The 15,796-nt window shown below is 42.6% G+C and overlaps 1 protein-coding gene across 3 annotated transcripts; it reads right to left on the reverse strand.

The window, feature by feature from the left end:
• Window positions 1-5,732: 5,732 nt before the first annotated feature.
• On the reverse strand, window positions 5,733-14,492 carry pkz (protein kinase containing Z-DNA binding domains). Of its 3 annotated transcripts, none has more exons than XM_031798913.1 (11): window positions 13,602-14,264; window positions 12,308-12,818; window positions 11,880-11,921; window positions 11,383-11,502; window positions 9,544-9,657; window positions 9,282-9,434; window positions 9,000-9,177; window positions 8,747-8,887; window positions 8,440-8,541; window positions 7,085-7,147; window positions 5,733-6,984 (listed from the first exon to the last, which is right to left on the reverse strand). In XM_031798913.1, the coding sequence occupies exons 2-11, from the start codon at window positions 12,811-12,813 to the stop codon at window positions 6,859-6,861; spliced, it is 1,545 nt and encodes a 514-aa protein (XP_031654773.1). In that variant the 5' UTR covers window positions 12,814-12,818; window positions 13,602-14,264; the 3' UTR covers window positions 5,733-6,858. The 3 variants fall into 3 exon arrangements, with proteins under 3 accessions (XP_031654773.1, XP_031654775.1, XP_031654774.1); XM_031798915.1 differs by having other exon boundaries at window positions 8,440-8,538; window positions 13,602-14,038; XM_031798914.1 differs by having other exon boundaries at window positions 5,769-6,984; window positions 14,161-14,492.
• Window positions 14,493-15,796: the final 1,304 nt, after the last annotated feature.

The following is a 15,796-nucleotide window of genomic DNA, read 5'->3' on the forward strand; positions in this document are numbered from 1 at the left end:
CCGTTGCTCGGGCAACATGACCAAGCCCTGAATACCCTTCTGGAGCACATCAAGGAGTTGTCACAGAGCCTGTCTGACCTACAGGGATGACCCTTCGCCTAAAGCTACACAACCCACAGATTGTCTGGACCGACCGGAAAGGTAACCACTTGGAGTTCATTTTGTCACTCTAATTGTCTACATTCTGCCATTCCCTTTGCCTTGTCTGTGCCCCAGTTCATTCCAGAACCTCTGGACCTGTCATCAGTTCCTCCCGAGTATCATTATCTACCTCCTGTGTTCAGGAAGCATCACGTCCTGTCGCTGCCGCCTCATCGGCTGTACAACTGCACCATTGACCTCCAGCCTGGAGCTCCTCTCCCCAGTAGCGGGGTGTTTAACCTCTATCGCCCCGAGCAAGAGGCTATGGAGAGGTACATCCAGGATTCTCCGGCTGCAGGACTTATAAAGTCATCTTCCTCCCCGGTGGGTGCTGGGTTTTTCTTTGTGAAGAAGGATGGGTCACTGAGGCCGTGCATAGACTTCCGTGGGCTGAATATTATCACAGTGAAAGAACAAGTGAATTTAAGTATGCTCTCTAATTCTCTCTTTCTCTCTCTGAGGACCTGAGCCCTAGGACCATGCCTCAGGACTACCTGACATGATGACTCCTTGCTGTCCCCAGTCCACCTGACCGTGCTGCTGCTCCAGTTTCAACTGTTCTGCCTTATTATTATTATTATTATTATTATTATTATTATTATTTAACCCCGCTGGTCATTTATGAACATTTGAACATCTTGGCCATGTTCTGTTATAATCTCCACACGGCACAGCCAGAAGAGGACTGGCCACCACACATAGCCTGGTTCCTCTCTAGGTTTGTTCCTAGGTTTTGGCCTTTCTAGGGAGTTTTTCCTAGCCACCGTGCTTCTACACCTGCATTGCTTGCTTTTTGGTGTTTTATGCTGGGTTTCTGTACAGCACTTTGAGATATCAGCTGATGTACGAAGGGCTATATAAATTAAATTGATTTGATTAGAAGTACCCCTTGCCACTCATCAGCTCTGCTTTTGCCACCCTCCATGGTGCCATGGTGTTTACCAAACTCGACCTCCGGAATGCCTACCACCTTGTCCAGGGACGAGTGGAAGACTGCGTTCAACACACCACTTGGTCACTGAGTATTTGGCCTTTTGGTCTTACTAACGCCCCTGCTGTTTTCCAGAACCTAGTCAATGACGTGGGTGTGTTTAGACACTTTGTTTTTGTCTATTTAGGGGTGACAGGTGAGGTGGGTTCCTGCATCAGCGCTTTTGGTGGCCCACCATGGAGAGAGACTTCCGGCAGTTTGTCTCAGCCTGTTTGATTTGTGCCCGGAACAAAACCTCATATAAACCCGCCTCCGGTCTGCTTCGCCCTCTTCCCATACCCAGTCACCCCTGGTCACACATAGCTCTAGACTTCGTCACTGGTCTTCCCCCATCTAACGGTAACTCCGTCATCCTGACAGGTTTTCCAAAATGGCTCACTTCATTCCCCTCCACGCGCCCGTCCTCCAGGGAGACTGCGGACCTGCTAGTATCCCATGTGTTTCATCTGCCACACATTCCCACTGACATCGTTTCCGACAGAGGACCCCAGTTTACATCCCAGGTATGGAGATCCTTCTGTTCAGCTCTTGGTATCAATGTCAGTCTTTCTTCTGGATATCACCCCCAGACCAACGGCCAGACCGAACGGGCCAACCAAGAGATGGAGACTGCCCTACGCTGCGTGACTTCTGCTAATCTTTCCTCCTGGTGTGCTCAGCTACCCTGGGTTGAATATTCCCACAACACCCTCACCAACGCCTCATCAGGTATGTCACCCTTTGAGTGTGCTCTGGATTACCAACCCCCCTTGTTCCTTCCCCAAGAGGTTGAGGTAGCGATTCCCTCTGTCCATCTGCGTCGTTGTCACCATACCTGGAGTTGGGCTGCCCTTCTTCGTGCCTCCAACAGGCCCCAGTCCCAAGCCAATCGTGGCTGGGCCTCAGCTCCAGTCTACACCCCAGGTCAAAGGGTACGGCTCTCATCGAAGGATCAGCCATTGAAGGTGGCATCAAAGAAACTTCCCCCTCGATTCATTGGTCCCTTTGAAATTGACCTTGTCATTAACCCCTAGGCTGTGCGCCTGAAACTCCCAGCCTCTCTCAGGATCCATCCTACCCTCCATGTATCCCTGATTAAACCTTTCTGCTCCAGTCCACTGTCTCCTCCTGCAGAAGCTCCTCCACCACCTCGGGTCAACAATGACCATCATGCCTATCCTGGTATTATCACTGATAGAGGGATCCTGGTATTATCATTACTCTTTGTGATTTGTTCTGCACACGTTTGTTGCACTGTTCACATTTCCCTGATTGATTGGTACAGTCCTTGGGACTGTAGTTCTGGGAGTGTTCTGCAGCTGCTTTTCCATGAAGAATAATTATTCTCCCTAGATCACCTTCATGGCTGTCACCAGAGGGAGGGAGAAAACAATTGACGGACATCTATGGTGAGAGGGGTCGTGATCTTTGCTGCCGGGTCTCGACTTCTAGGAAAGCAGTTCAAGAGGCCGGATGGGCTTCGATCGAGAGAGCGAGATAAGGACAGAGAGATACGGACAAGCTACCATATCTACTGGGTGAAATACCACAGTGTGACATCACAGCAGCAAGATGCGCTTCCCCTGAGCCTGCCTGCCGCCCGGTACCTTTGCCCCCGTCTGGATTACCGACCTCTGCCTTACCCTGACCCTGAGCCTGCCTGCCGCCCGGTACCGTTGCCCCACCTCTGGTTACTGACCCCTGCCTTACCCTGACCCTGAGCCTGCCTGCCGCCCGGTACCGTTGCCCCACCTATGGTTACTGACTCCTGCCTTACCCTGAGCCTGCCTACCGCCCGGTACCGTTGCCCCACCTCTGGTTACTGACCCCTGCCTTACCCTGACCCTGAGCCTACCTGCCGCCTGGTACCGTTGCCCCACCTCTGGTTACTGACTCCTGCCTTACCCTGACCCTGACCCTGAGCCTGCCTGCCGTCTGGTACCGTTGCTCCACCTCTGGTTACTGACTCCTGCCTTATCCTTACCCTGAGCCTGCCTGCCTGCCTGCCGTCTGGTAGCATTGCCCCACCTCTGGTTACTGACTCCTGCCTTACCCTTACCCTGAGCCTGCCTGCCTGCCTGCCGTCTGGTAGCATTGCCCCACCTCTGGTTACTGACCCCTGCCTGCCTTGACCTGTCCATTGCCCCTGTTGGATTATTAAACCATTGTTTATTTGACGTGGTCTGCATCCGTCTTACCTTCATACCCGATATGTGTGACCTGTTAAGGAAAGGGCAACCAGTAAACCCGATATGTGTGACCTGTTAAGGAAAGGGCAACCAGTAAACCCGATATGTGTGACCTGTTAAGGAAAGGGCAACCAGTAAACCCGATATGTGTGACCTGTTAAGGAAAGGGCAACCAGTAAACCCAAACACCATTGTAAATATAGCCCATATTTCTGCTTATTTATTTTCCCTTTTGTACTTTAAATATTTGCACATCGTTACAACACTGTATATAGACATAATATGACATTTGAAATGTCTCTATTCCTTTGGATGTTTTATGAGTGTAACATATACTGTTAATTTTTTATTGTTCATTTAACTTTTGTTTATTATCTATTTTATTTTATTTATTGGCATGTTTCCCATGCCAATAAAGCCCCTTACATTTAAATTGAGAGAGAGAGAGAGAGAGAGAGAGACAACTAACCTATGAGTAAAAGGTTTATAAATGGTCTATTGCTTTGAAATAAGTTTTTTTGCCCTCATTAAGTCCCTTTAGAAAGGATTTATACACGTTGAGTTATTACACATTTTGTTTCAGCCTGAATTCAGCCTGATCAATGAAAAATGAAATACAGAGATATTCACACCCCTGAGTCTATACTTTGTAGAATAACCTTTGGGACACGGCTGTAATCGCTGCCAAAGAGCTTTCCACACCTGGATTGTGCAACATTTACCCATTTATTCTTTTAAAAATTCTTCCAAGCTCTGTCAAATTGGACACTGCAGTTAGATGAACAAGCATTTAAGTTTTCTGCCCATTATGTCCCGGAAAGCTGGCTGTTGTTTACGATGTCATTCTAGTCACATTACTGTATATTGAGCAATAACTGTCCGAAGCAGATTGATTGTTTTCCGTTTAATTGGATTAAAAACCAAACGTATTCTAATTATTCACCTTCCACGGGTTCATGGTGAGAACGTAGGCTACATGGCTCTAATGAAAATATGATCTGTTAGATGCTTCCATGATGTCTATAAAACATGACATTTGTGAGCAGTACAACCGAGCGGAAATTCTCTTAATATTGGATCTTTATTCAGCTCCTGTGAACAGTGTGGATGTGCATAAAACCCTCCCTCCAAGTTTCCTTGTCTGTATTTTACGGCCACGGTGCCATCGACTGTATTTAGACTAGGGCTCTATTTTCGGCTGGCGTCAAAGCGGCGCAAATGTCAAACGCACGTTTGTTTGTTATCTCGTCATGTAAAAACTGGCACAGTGGCATTTTCCAGCCCTAATAATGGGTTCGGCAATTGACCTGTTTAATATCAGCTCATTGTGCTCAGATGGGCGGGGGGGGGGGGGATATTTGAGGTGTGTCCTTAAAATCATGATGCAGTGGTCATTTCAGGCAGCGCTGATAGGTATATTCAAGACAACCACAAGCTGGTTTTAGCGGTAACGCGGTTGGTTATGGCATGGATTTTGACAGCACAAACGCAGCCAATCCAGCCGTGACACACACTGCCCATATCTGCATGGAACAAGAGAAGCCGAATGTGCTTTTGCTGCCTGTCTACTTCCTATTTAGAAACATAAAACAACGTTTTTTTCCCTTCCATTTTGTTTTATTTAATGAAAAACCAAGCCTCCTCTCAACGAAGGCTTTATAATGTCTGTCAATAAAGGGTTTGGCTCCTGAGACCACGTGGTCTATTAATATTAAAAGCACCAAAGCTTTATTAAATTAACACCAAGTTTGAGAGGAGTAAATCAACCATTTCCTGCATATTATGCAAGGACATGCATATTTGACCAATCACCCACTTTTATTTTGCATAAAACAGACCCATCACCGCAGTACAAAAAATCTGGGCTCACAATTTCAACCAATCACCGCATTTACCACGTCATCTGGTTGAATCAAGCCACACGTCAACAACTTTCCCCCTCGTCATCGCATTTGTGACAAAATCATTGCATATTGCCATGCAGAATTTCACCAAATATCACCAACAATCCCCGCAAAATCTTGAAAATCTCGAGTCATCCGTATCGCGGAGACTGAATTCACGGTAAACGCTACATACCTCGGATCAATTGGAAGCTCTGAGACTCACAGCTGTAATCGTTGCCCAAGGTGCTTCTAAAATGTATTGACTCAGGACTGTGAATTCTTATGTCAATTAGATATTTCATTTTCAATTTATTAGCAAACAGTATTGTGTGTATATAAAATATATTTAATCCATTTTGAATGCATGCTGTAACGTCACAGAATATGCTATATATGTCAAGGGGTATGAATACTTTCTGAAAACACTGTAACTGCCATATAACAACTAGACCGAGACTGCCCCCATGTGTTACAAAGTATACATCTCTTCTAGACATCGAGGTACGGGCTTTATGGTCTTAATAGTATGCAGAAAATAAAAACAAGTTAACAACATTGGCGTTGGACATTTATTTCATAAGCTCTTTATACAGTATGCGTCTAACATTTAATTCGAAATCACGTTAATATTTTTTTTTTTTTAAAAGCACAAGTTGCGTAGTTGTGAAGACTTGCCACATTTGGAAGAAACCATATGCCCATCTCCCTGTAAGAACATTCAATGTTTTCATTTACTTTTAAATAAACTCCATGATTCTGTCCATGTGCCCTTGTTACAATTAGAACGTTTTTTTTTTAAAAGTAGAAAGGATCACAATAAAATGGACATAATTTCAACTCCGTACATGTTGTGATTACTAACCAGATCAGTCGCTCAATACAGTCTTCGTTCACAATCGCTGCTGTCCTTGTCTGTTCCTAGGGCTACAACTGAGATGGGGAAACCACACAATTCCCCTTCATCTCAACATGCTTCAAAAGATTGTAAAGTTAGGGGAGTTGGTGTCCTTGTCTGTTTTTAAGACTCTGATCGACAACTCCGTTTGTGACCAATACAGTTGTTTCTGATCTTCAATTGAATCTTTAACTTGTGAAATTGTCTTTTTGTGTTTATTCTGTGTTTTTCTGTAACGTTTTATGGACACGGCTTCTATTTCCCTGTTTTGACTTCTTGCCAGGTCGCCCTTGAAAATAGTTTTTTTGTTACTTAAAAATGGGTCTTACCTGGTTAGAAACCTATAATAAGAACACCTTGGGTTCTGCATTAGAAATGTGTGGTGGACCCAAACATTTTTCCTACACATAATATTCATATTTACCCTCTATTCTGTGTAATCAACTTTTAAAAAGAAACCGTACAGCAGAATCAAAAGTGGAAAGATAAGTGCCAAAATGTTCCTGAGACATACAGTAGGATACTGTACTGATACTGATCCCCCTCCCAGTTTACTGCTTCAGTTGAGGCATGACATCATCACTATGCGCTCTGTCTCGAAGAGAACGTGTCTTCTATCAAATCAAATGTATTTATACAGCCCTTCGTACATCAGTTGATATCTCAAAGTGCTGTACAGAAACCCAGCCTAAAACCCCAAACAGCAAGCAATGCAGGTGTTCTATGCTGACATCACTGTTTTCCCCAAAGCATTTCGAGCCACTACCCTGCAACATTTCATACAGTTTTCTGTTGTAATCCAGTTTGGTTTCCGAGCAGGTTTCTTTTCAGGATAGCAGCAATCTCTTCTGCGTTTTGTCGGTTTGCTGGCGACTCCGACAGCATTTTACTGATGAATTTATGCTGCGACAGAAAACATATGGGACAAAATGAAGATACTGTGTACTCACTCTAAAACAAGTTGTATAGACAGGCAAAACGGACAGCTGTCACCACTCCTTACCTCTAAGATAAACTTCTCACGGAAGTCAGAAGGAAATGTCCTTTTCTGCAGGCTCTCGAACACCTGTGATAACATGGGGCAAAACTCCAGAGTAAAAAAGTGATGCTTTAGAAGTCAATAGCTTCTATAATATAATAGGTTTCCATCCAATAGGCGACAGCTTTTCATGCAAATATTCTACAATCTGCATAAAAACAGCATTTTCCAACCAGAGATGTTTCCATCAAATGTACTTGTTTCAGATAAAAGGCTGTGATGACGTAGTGCCCCTAGAAAACACTTTTTACATGGTGATAGTAGACAGGGGGGGGTTACACGATGGTGATAGTAGACAGGGGGGGGTTACACGATGATGATAGCGGACAGGGGGGGTTACACGATGATGATAGCGGACAGGGGGGGTTACACGATGATGATAGCAGACAGGGGGGGGTTACACGATGATGATAGCGGACAGGGGGGGGTTACACGATGATGATAGCGGACAGGGGGGGTTACACGATGATGATAGCGGACAGGGGGGGTTACACGATGATGATAGCGGACAGGGGGGGTTACACGATGATGATAGTAGACAGGGGGGGGTTACACGATGATGATAGCGGACAGGGGGGGTTACACGATGATGATAGCGGACAGGGGGGGGTTACACGATGATGATAGCGGACAGGGGGGTTATATGATGATGATAGCAGATGGGGGGGGGGTTATATGATGATGATAGCAGATGGGGGGGTTATATGATGATGATAGTAGATGGAGGGGATTATATGATGATGATAGTAGATGGAGGGGATTATATGATGATGATAGTAGATGGGGGGGGTTATATGATGATGATAGTAGATGGGGGGGGTTATATGATGATGATAGTAGATGGGGGGGGTTATATGATGATGATAGTGGATGGGGGGGTTATATGATGATGATAGTAGATGGGGGGGGGGGTATATGATGATGATAGTGGACCGCAATGATTGTCCAGTGAGAAGATTTTGGGCATGGTTAAAAATGGTCAGAACCAGATGTGAAAGCTACTGGGCGGTGTTTAACATGACACAGAACCAGATGTGAAAGCTACTGGGCAGTGTTTAACATGACACAGAACCAGATGTGAAAGCTACTGGGCAGTGTTTAACATGACACAGAACCAGATGTGAAAGCTACTGGGCAGTGTTTAACATGACACAGAACCAGATGTGAAAGCTACTGGGCAGTGTTTAACATGACACAGAACCAGATGTGAAAGCTACTGGGCAGTGTTTAACATGACACAGAACCAGATGTGAAAGCTACTGGGCAGTGTTTAACATGACACAGAACCAGATGTGAAAGCTACTGGGCGGTGTGCTCACCTTGATCTTCTCCGAGACAGTGGACATGTGCCACAGGAGTTCAAACCATATCAGTCCCAGAGAGAATATATCTGTTTTCTCATCATATTTCCCCCCAGTCTTCTGGAAATACAAAAGTAATTTGTGGTTTGGGAGAGAATAACTAAATAGGAGTTCTTATGGACCTGACCAGATGTAAAATGTATGCACCCATGACTAAATCGCTTTGGATTAAAGCATCTGCTGAATGGCATATATTATGGCTAGACCAAGGATCAATTTGTTGAGCTGAAAATATTATTCATTGGCAAAACAAAAACTCCATTACCTGCTCAGGGCTCATGTAAACTGGTGTTCCTTTGTTGACAGTCCTGTACATTGATGCTCCACTCAGAGTGGTGATCGTGGTCACAAGACCAAAGTCTCCAATCTTCACCATGCCATCACTTCCAAACAATATGTTCTCTGGCTAAAAAAAAAAAGGTATCACATTTATTAGGTGTCATTTCTCCATAAATGTCATCAATAATGTGGTTAAACTTGGCATCTGAAAATACAGGAAGACAGATTCTCACAAATACCTTTAAGTCTCTGTGAATAAGTCCTTCAGAGTGGATGTATTCCACTCCACAAACTATTTGCTGAAATATTCCATGTGCCTTGTCCTTCGTTCTAACATTATTTTTGCTAATCCAGTCCTTCAGCGTCCCTCCCTCACAGAACTCCATCTGAATGAACAAACAAGGCCAGTCTCCATTGCTGAAATAAAATAAAAACAGACAAATACAGAAGTCAAGAAACTTTCTCAGGGACATTCTGTCAACTGAATTGATAAATGAACACATAACGGTAAAGTGATTCACCTTGAGCTGGAATCGGTCATTGAGTGGTTTGCTTGGTCTTCGCTGGCTGATTCAGAAAGGTCTAAATCTGATTGCTTTGTTCCATGTGTAGATCCATCTCCCTGGTCTGAATAATTGTCAGAGTCTTCTGAGATTTTAGACTGGACCGATGACCTAAGAGTTGAACACAATAATACGCTCCAGAATTTAACATTTTTTTGATGATCACAAATTAACTAATCTAAATGGCAAAATTAGACTTAATAATACTGTCTTTACTAACTCTGTGCTGTAGCCCCCATCGACCCAATTGGCATCCTCAGGCCAAGTCGTATAGTAGCGAACAATGTTAGAATGTTCCAAGGTAGCCAGTGCTTTCACTTCACGATTTGCTTCTCTGTAAGAGAAAGGATCATAATTACAACATGTAAATGAACAGCTGATAGTTGCTAATGAGCATCAACGATAGCATACAGAAGACACACAAGGTAAGAGGGATACACACTATTCACGTTTAGGGGGAACAGAATGGGGACAGTAATGTCTTAGCCAATGACTGTGTATATGAATGGACAAAGCCATTGATCACGTGACACCATTCCTTCCTATGTGAAAACTCAATGAAGCCAAATCCATGTTTGAATCCCCATATTAACATACTCTATTTTTTTTAAGCTAGGAATGATGGGAATAATCAAGACAATAAACGTTGGGTAGTCAGATAGACTATAGTTAATACACTGACAAGTTTGATGCATAACTACTAACGTTAGGTAGTTAGCTAACATACCGGCACATACTGCTGTAATGATATGCTATGTGGTTCGTAAGGACAGCGTAGCTAACAAATTGTCAGCCAACATAACGTGTAACTTATTTGAAAAGTAATTAATTTATTACATTGCTCAACATTTTCTGAACATGTGTCATAATTAGTTAAAGCAAAGAATTTGTATCGGCTCTCATTGTACTTTGGCTGCATATTTTCCGCCATCTTCTCCAAATCTGAAAACGATGTAAAGCCACGACCATTTCCTGAAGAATTGCATTATGGGCCCTAAAGTACAGAAATAGTATCCCCTGCTTGTATACTTCATATTTTGGCAAATTTAGTAACTTTTGGCATACTCACTACATCCATACTATGACCAATAAGCATACTATATACTCAATTCACATCACAAATAGAACAATTAGTATGAGTATTTGAGTAACTCATGTTGAAGGCCGACCGAGGTACTGCAGGCTGCCATTAGACATAACATGCAGGCTAGCTCAGTGCTGCCCCCTCTCATTGAGTAACTCATGTTGAAGGCCGACCGAGGTACTGCAGGCTGCCATTAGACATAACATGCAGGCTGGCTCAGTGCTGCCCCCTCTCATTGAGTAACTCATGTTGAAGGCCGACCGAGGTACTGCAGGCTGCCATTAGACATAACATGCAGGCAGGCTCAGTGCTGCCCCCTCTCATTGAGTAACTCATGATGAAGGCCGACCGAGGTACTGCAGGCTGCCATTAGACATAACATGCAGGCAGGCTCAGTGCTGCCCCCTCTCATTGAGTAACTCATGTTGAAGGCCGACCGAGGTACTGCAGGCTGCCATTAGACATAACATGCAGGCTGGCTCAGTGCTGCCCCCTCTCATTGAGTAACTCATGTTGAAGGCCGACCGAGGTACTGCAGGCTGCCATTAGACATAACATGCAGGCTGGCTCAGTGCTGCCCCCTCTCATTGAGTAACTCATGTTGAAGGCCGACCGAGGTACTGCAGGCTGCCATTAGACATAACATGCAGGCTGGCTCAGTGCTGCCCCCTCTCATTGAGTAAATCATGTTGAAGGCCGACCGAGGTACTGCAGGCTGCCATTAGCAACTGAACTATCCATATAACTTCTTCTGTGCGTGATTTTAAAATAAATCTGTTCAAGGACATCTGGTGTATTAGAAGCAACTATTGGTAAACATAATTGTCTTTGATTGATGTTTTTTCAAGGTTTCCACATAGATTATCCATTTCATTTGACTATAACGGAGAGCCTGTTGTCCTGCTGCAGTACCATGGTCGGCCTTTAACTTCGTGGCTTCAATGAGAGGGGGCCGTCGTTCTCCTCTGGTCTTACCCCATATTCTTCACAATCTTCACAGCGTACGTTTTTCCATCCAATTTGTGTTGGGCTTTAGTGACACACCCAAAGCCTCCTGCACCCAGAACACTCAATAATTTGAAATCTTTGGAAAACCTGAAATCAAAACATAATTTAGATGTTGATGTATGGTGATTTTTAAAAACTATTTTATCTTTATTTAACTAGGCAAGTCAGTTAAGAACAAATATTTATTTTCATTGACGGCCTGGGAACAGGGGCAGAACGACAGATTTGTACCTTGTCAGCTCGGGATTTGAACTTGCAACCTTTCGGTTACTAGTCCAACGCTCTAACCACTAGGCTACCCTGTCGCCCCTAATGTTTTAATAGTGATGGTAGCCTATGGTGAATGTTTTAATAGGGAGGGTAGCCTGTGAGGTAATATGTGTTTTTCTCCATTTCTTCACAGGCAAAGAAATTGGTCAGGTTGGTTACCTAGGAACAGTTTGATTAATAAAGAGTGGTCTAACCTGGAGCTTTCAGTCAGTCTGATGGCAATATCTTGATCATAACTGGAGAGAGGGAGAGACAGAGAACACTTTCTAAATCACCTGGCCCAAATATATATATCAATTAGAAACTCCTTCCCCAAATTCAAAATTAAACGTTTAACATTCACAGAACAATGTAACTAAGAGAAACTTTATAATTTTTGAAAGGTCTGTTATAGAGTTGGCAGCACAGTATGTCACAGCTTGCCACTAGCTAAGGGAGGAAACATCATGTACTATTTCATATATTAAAGTAATAGAATATATAAGTACCTGCAGTCATTTACTATTTTGTTTGTGAAATTGGATACTGAATGTTGAACATTATTTCATTTCTGCATTTGATATCTTTTAGTTTAATTTGTTATATATATTTTTCCCTATGTGTGCCACATTCACAGACTTACCTCTGGTATTCAATAAGCTCTCCTCCACAGCTTGCTTCATCCTTCATTTTCCACATTTTCTCTCCCAATTTTTCTGCCTTGCCACTACTTTGCAGGTCATAAAGATTCTTATTCACACATTTTCGTGATTGGCCCAATTCTCTGGCAATTTCTTGCACACTCATCGCTCTTCCATCACTCTGTGACATCAGCACCCTTCTCAGTTCCTCCAATGTGTTGCCAGGGGTCTCAGAAGGACTAGGCACTCGATCTGACTCTGGAACACTCACAGAGACTGACGCCGCCCCTGGTTTCTCCACAGACCAGACTGGTGGTTTGTCTGTGGTTGCATAAAGAAGTCCAGCTTTGTTTAAAGCGTACAGGACACTGTTTACATCCTTGGCCTTCTTCAGTCCAACAGCCTTAGCTATCTGGAGGGCAGTGGATCCTTGTTTCTTCACCTCTAAAAAGTCACATATTCTCTTCTTCAAGGCCGACTGGTCTCCTTGCTGGTTGTCGCAGGACATAGTTACTAGAATGTTGAAGCATGGTAGTAAAGGAAACAATGACAGACTTTAGCCAGTTGATGTTCAAAGTTAAAATTATGAAATCATTGTCATATACTGATGGAAGTTAGCCTGTTGGAACCAGCCTGATTGCTGCGTCAACTTAAGGGATACTTAGAGATTTTGGCAATGAAGCCCTTTATCTACTTCCCTAGAGTCTGGTGAACTCAACGGTTACCCTTTTTATGATTCTGCATCCAGTATGAAGGACGTTATAGGTAGTTTCACAAGCCAATGCTAACTAGCGTTAGCGCAAAGACTACTAGCAAGCTAGAAGCTACCATAGATAGTCATTACGCTAACGCTAATTAGCATCTTCCTCCAAACTGCACACAGATATACAAATGGTATCCACCAGTTCATCTGACTCAAAGGAAGTAGATAAAGGGCTTCATTGCCAAAATCCTGAATGAAATAGAATGTTGAACGCAGCAATCAGGCTGGTTCCACCAATCAGTATGTTGGAAACCTCTGAGCATAAAGAACACAGTTCATGCTTTTCAACCAGAAATTTTCATTTGACATACTATTACTAATACAAACAGATATATACAGTTAAATGTATTTATTAATGTAATCAGTGTGAAACATGATGAATACTTGAGCAGTATTTCTAAAATGGTCTCATAACTACCATATTATTGCTAACCTATATGATCCCTCATTGTCACCTGGTAATTTCATATGAATAAACAGATTTTAACTTTACATGTATAGAAGTACTAGGTCTATGTCGGATTTCGTCTTACCTTCCAGGTGACGAGTTAGATGACTCGCGAGTGTTTTCTCTAGATGGGATCCAGCTTTTGTCAATTCAGGTCAAAAGCATTTATTTATTTTTGCATTTTAGCTAACCCTTTCCTAATATTTTCCTAATTCTCCTAACCTGTCACTCCTAACCTGCTGCATCAATTCTCCTAAACCTGCTTCAAAAAGTCAATTCTGACAAAAACGTAACCCTTCTAACCATTACCCTGCTTTTGTAGTTCTACAACCCGGAAATGAGTTACGTCTGATTCGTTCAGCCATCCCTATGGCGAAAATGAATGTGGAGAGAATAGGGTTTAGGAATAAACGCCGAAAATAAGGTCCGAGGTCAACACAGGTTTTGGAGATTTTATACTTATTTTTTTATATGAGATAATAGGAGTCAGCTAACATGACCTTTATGAATTATGAAGCCTTTATGTGCTTTTTAAGAAATAATATAAATTCTTCAAAAGTCACCAAAAAACATATGTTAATTGATGAAGATTATTCCACAGAGCAAAACGTATAAAATCTTTTAAGCCTGCGTTTAACACATACCCAACTTATTTTCGTCGTTTATCCAAAAACGCCAATCATTTTCTCCATAAGATCTGTCCAAAGAACCATGCCGGAGTTAGTGCCTACAAAAAGACGCCATTACTATTTCTCTGTAGTGTCCTGTAGACAATTTCGTTTTCGATTCGCCTGAAAACAGTACTGAAACTGATATGTGTCAGCCTGTGATTAGCCTGAACAGCTGATAGTGGTCGCTGTAGACCATAAAAATAGTTGCAAGTAAGCGCCACCTAGCGGCTGTTCAGGCTAACTATTACTCAGCCATGATGTCTGTCAATTATTGAAAACGATTCTAGTTTTATTTTAGGCAAATGTCCACTGTTATTACTTAGGTTTTATGCCTATTTTGGAGTGAAATGAAATGCCTGACTAACACATGTATTCTTATCAAACAGGGCTACCTGCTTTCCACAATACCCCAAATCCAGAACACATACAGTATTATATAGAGCTGTTATTACAAACTCCCTTCCATCTCATATTGCTCAAATGAACAGCAAACCTGGTTTCAAAAAAAGTCTGTATCATCTCATGTTTCATGTGAACCCCATGTAGAGTAGCTGCTGCTTTCACAACAGCTAATGGGGATCCTAATAAAATACCAATATTTATTCAGTTCATGAGATGTATTTCTCAAAGCCCATCTAATCAACAGTATAAATCTGAAACATTGATAACATTCCTGTCCATTTAAGAAGAGCACATCGTGTATTACTTCCTGTTGATCTGCTTTATCTATCTATACCCATAGTTGTTAATAACTTCCTGTTAATCTGCTGTATCTATCTATACCCATAGTTGTTAATAACTTCCTGTTAATCTGCTTTATCTATCTATACCCATAGTTGTTAATAACTTCCTGTTGATCTGCTTTATCTATCTATACCCATAGTTGTTAATAACTTCCTGTTGCATATTGGTTTCGTGGAATGATGTTCAGTTCAGTATCTTTATGCCTCATACCATAGTCTACATAACATACCGTAGCCTACATAACATACCATAGCCTACATAACAAACCCTAGTCTACATAACAAACCGTAGCCTACATAACATACAGTACATACCGTAGCCTACATAACATACAGTACATACCGTAGTCTACATAACATACCGTAGCCTACATAACATACAGTACATACCGTAGCCTACATAACATACAGTACATACCGTAGTCTACATAACATACCGTAGCCTACATAACATACAGTACATACCGTAGTCTACATAACATACCGTAGTCTACATAACATACCGTAGCCTACATAACATACCGTAGCCTACATAACATACCATAGTCTACATAACATACCTTAGCCTACATAACATACCGTAGCCTACAGTACATACAGTAGCCTACAGTACATACCGTAGTCTACATAACATACCATAGCCTACAGTACATACAGTAGCCTACGCTACATAACATACCGTAGCCTACATACCATAGCCTACAGTACATACCATAGCCTACAGTACATACCGTAGCCTACATAACATATTGTAGCCTACATAACAAACCGTAGTCTACATAACATACAGTACATACCGTAGCCTACATAACATACAGTACATATCGTAGCCTACATAACAAACCGTAGCCTACATAACATACCGT

The sequence above is a fragment of the Oncorhynchus kisutch genome, linkage group LG20 (genome assembly GCF_002021735.2).
Source record: "Oncorhynchus kisutch isolate 150728-3 linkage group LG20, Okis_V2, whole genome shotgun sequence".
In the NCBI taxonomy this organism is placed as follows: domain Eukaryota; kingdom Metazoa; phylum Chordata; class Actinopteri; order Salmoniformes; family Salmonidae; genus Oncorhynchus; species Oncorhynchus kisutch.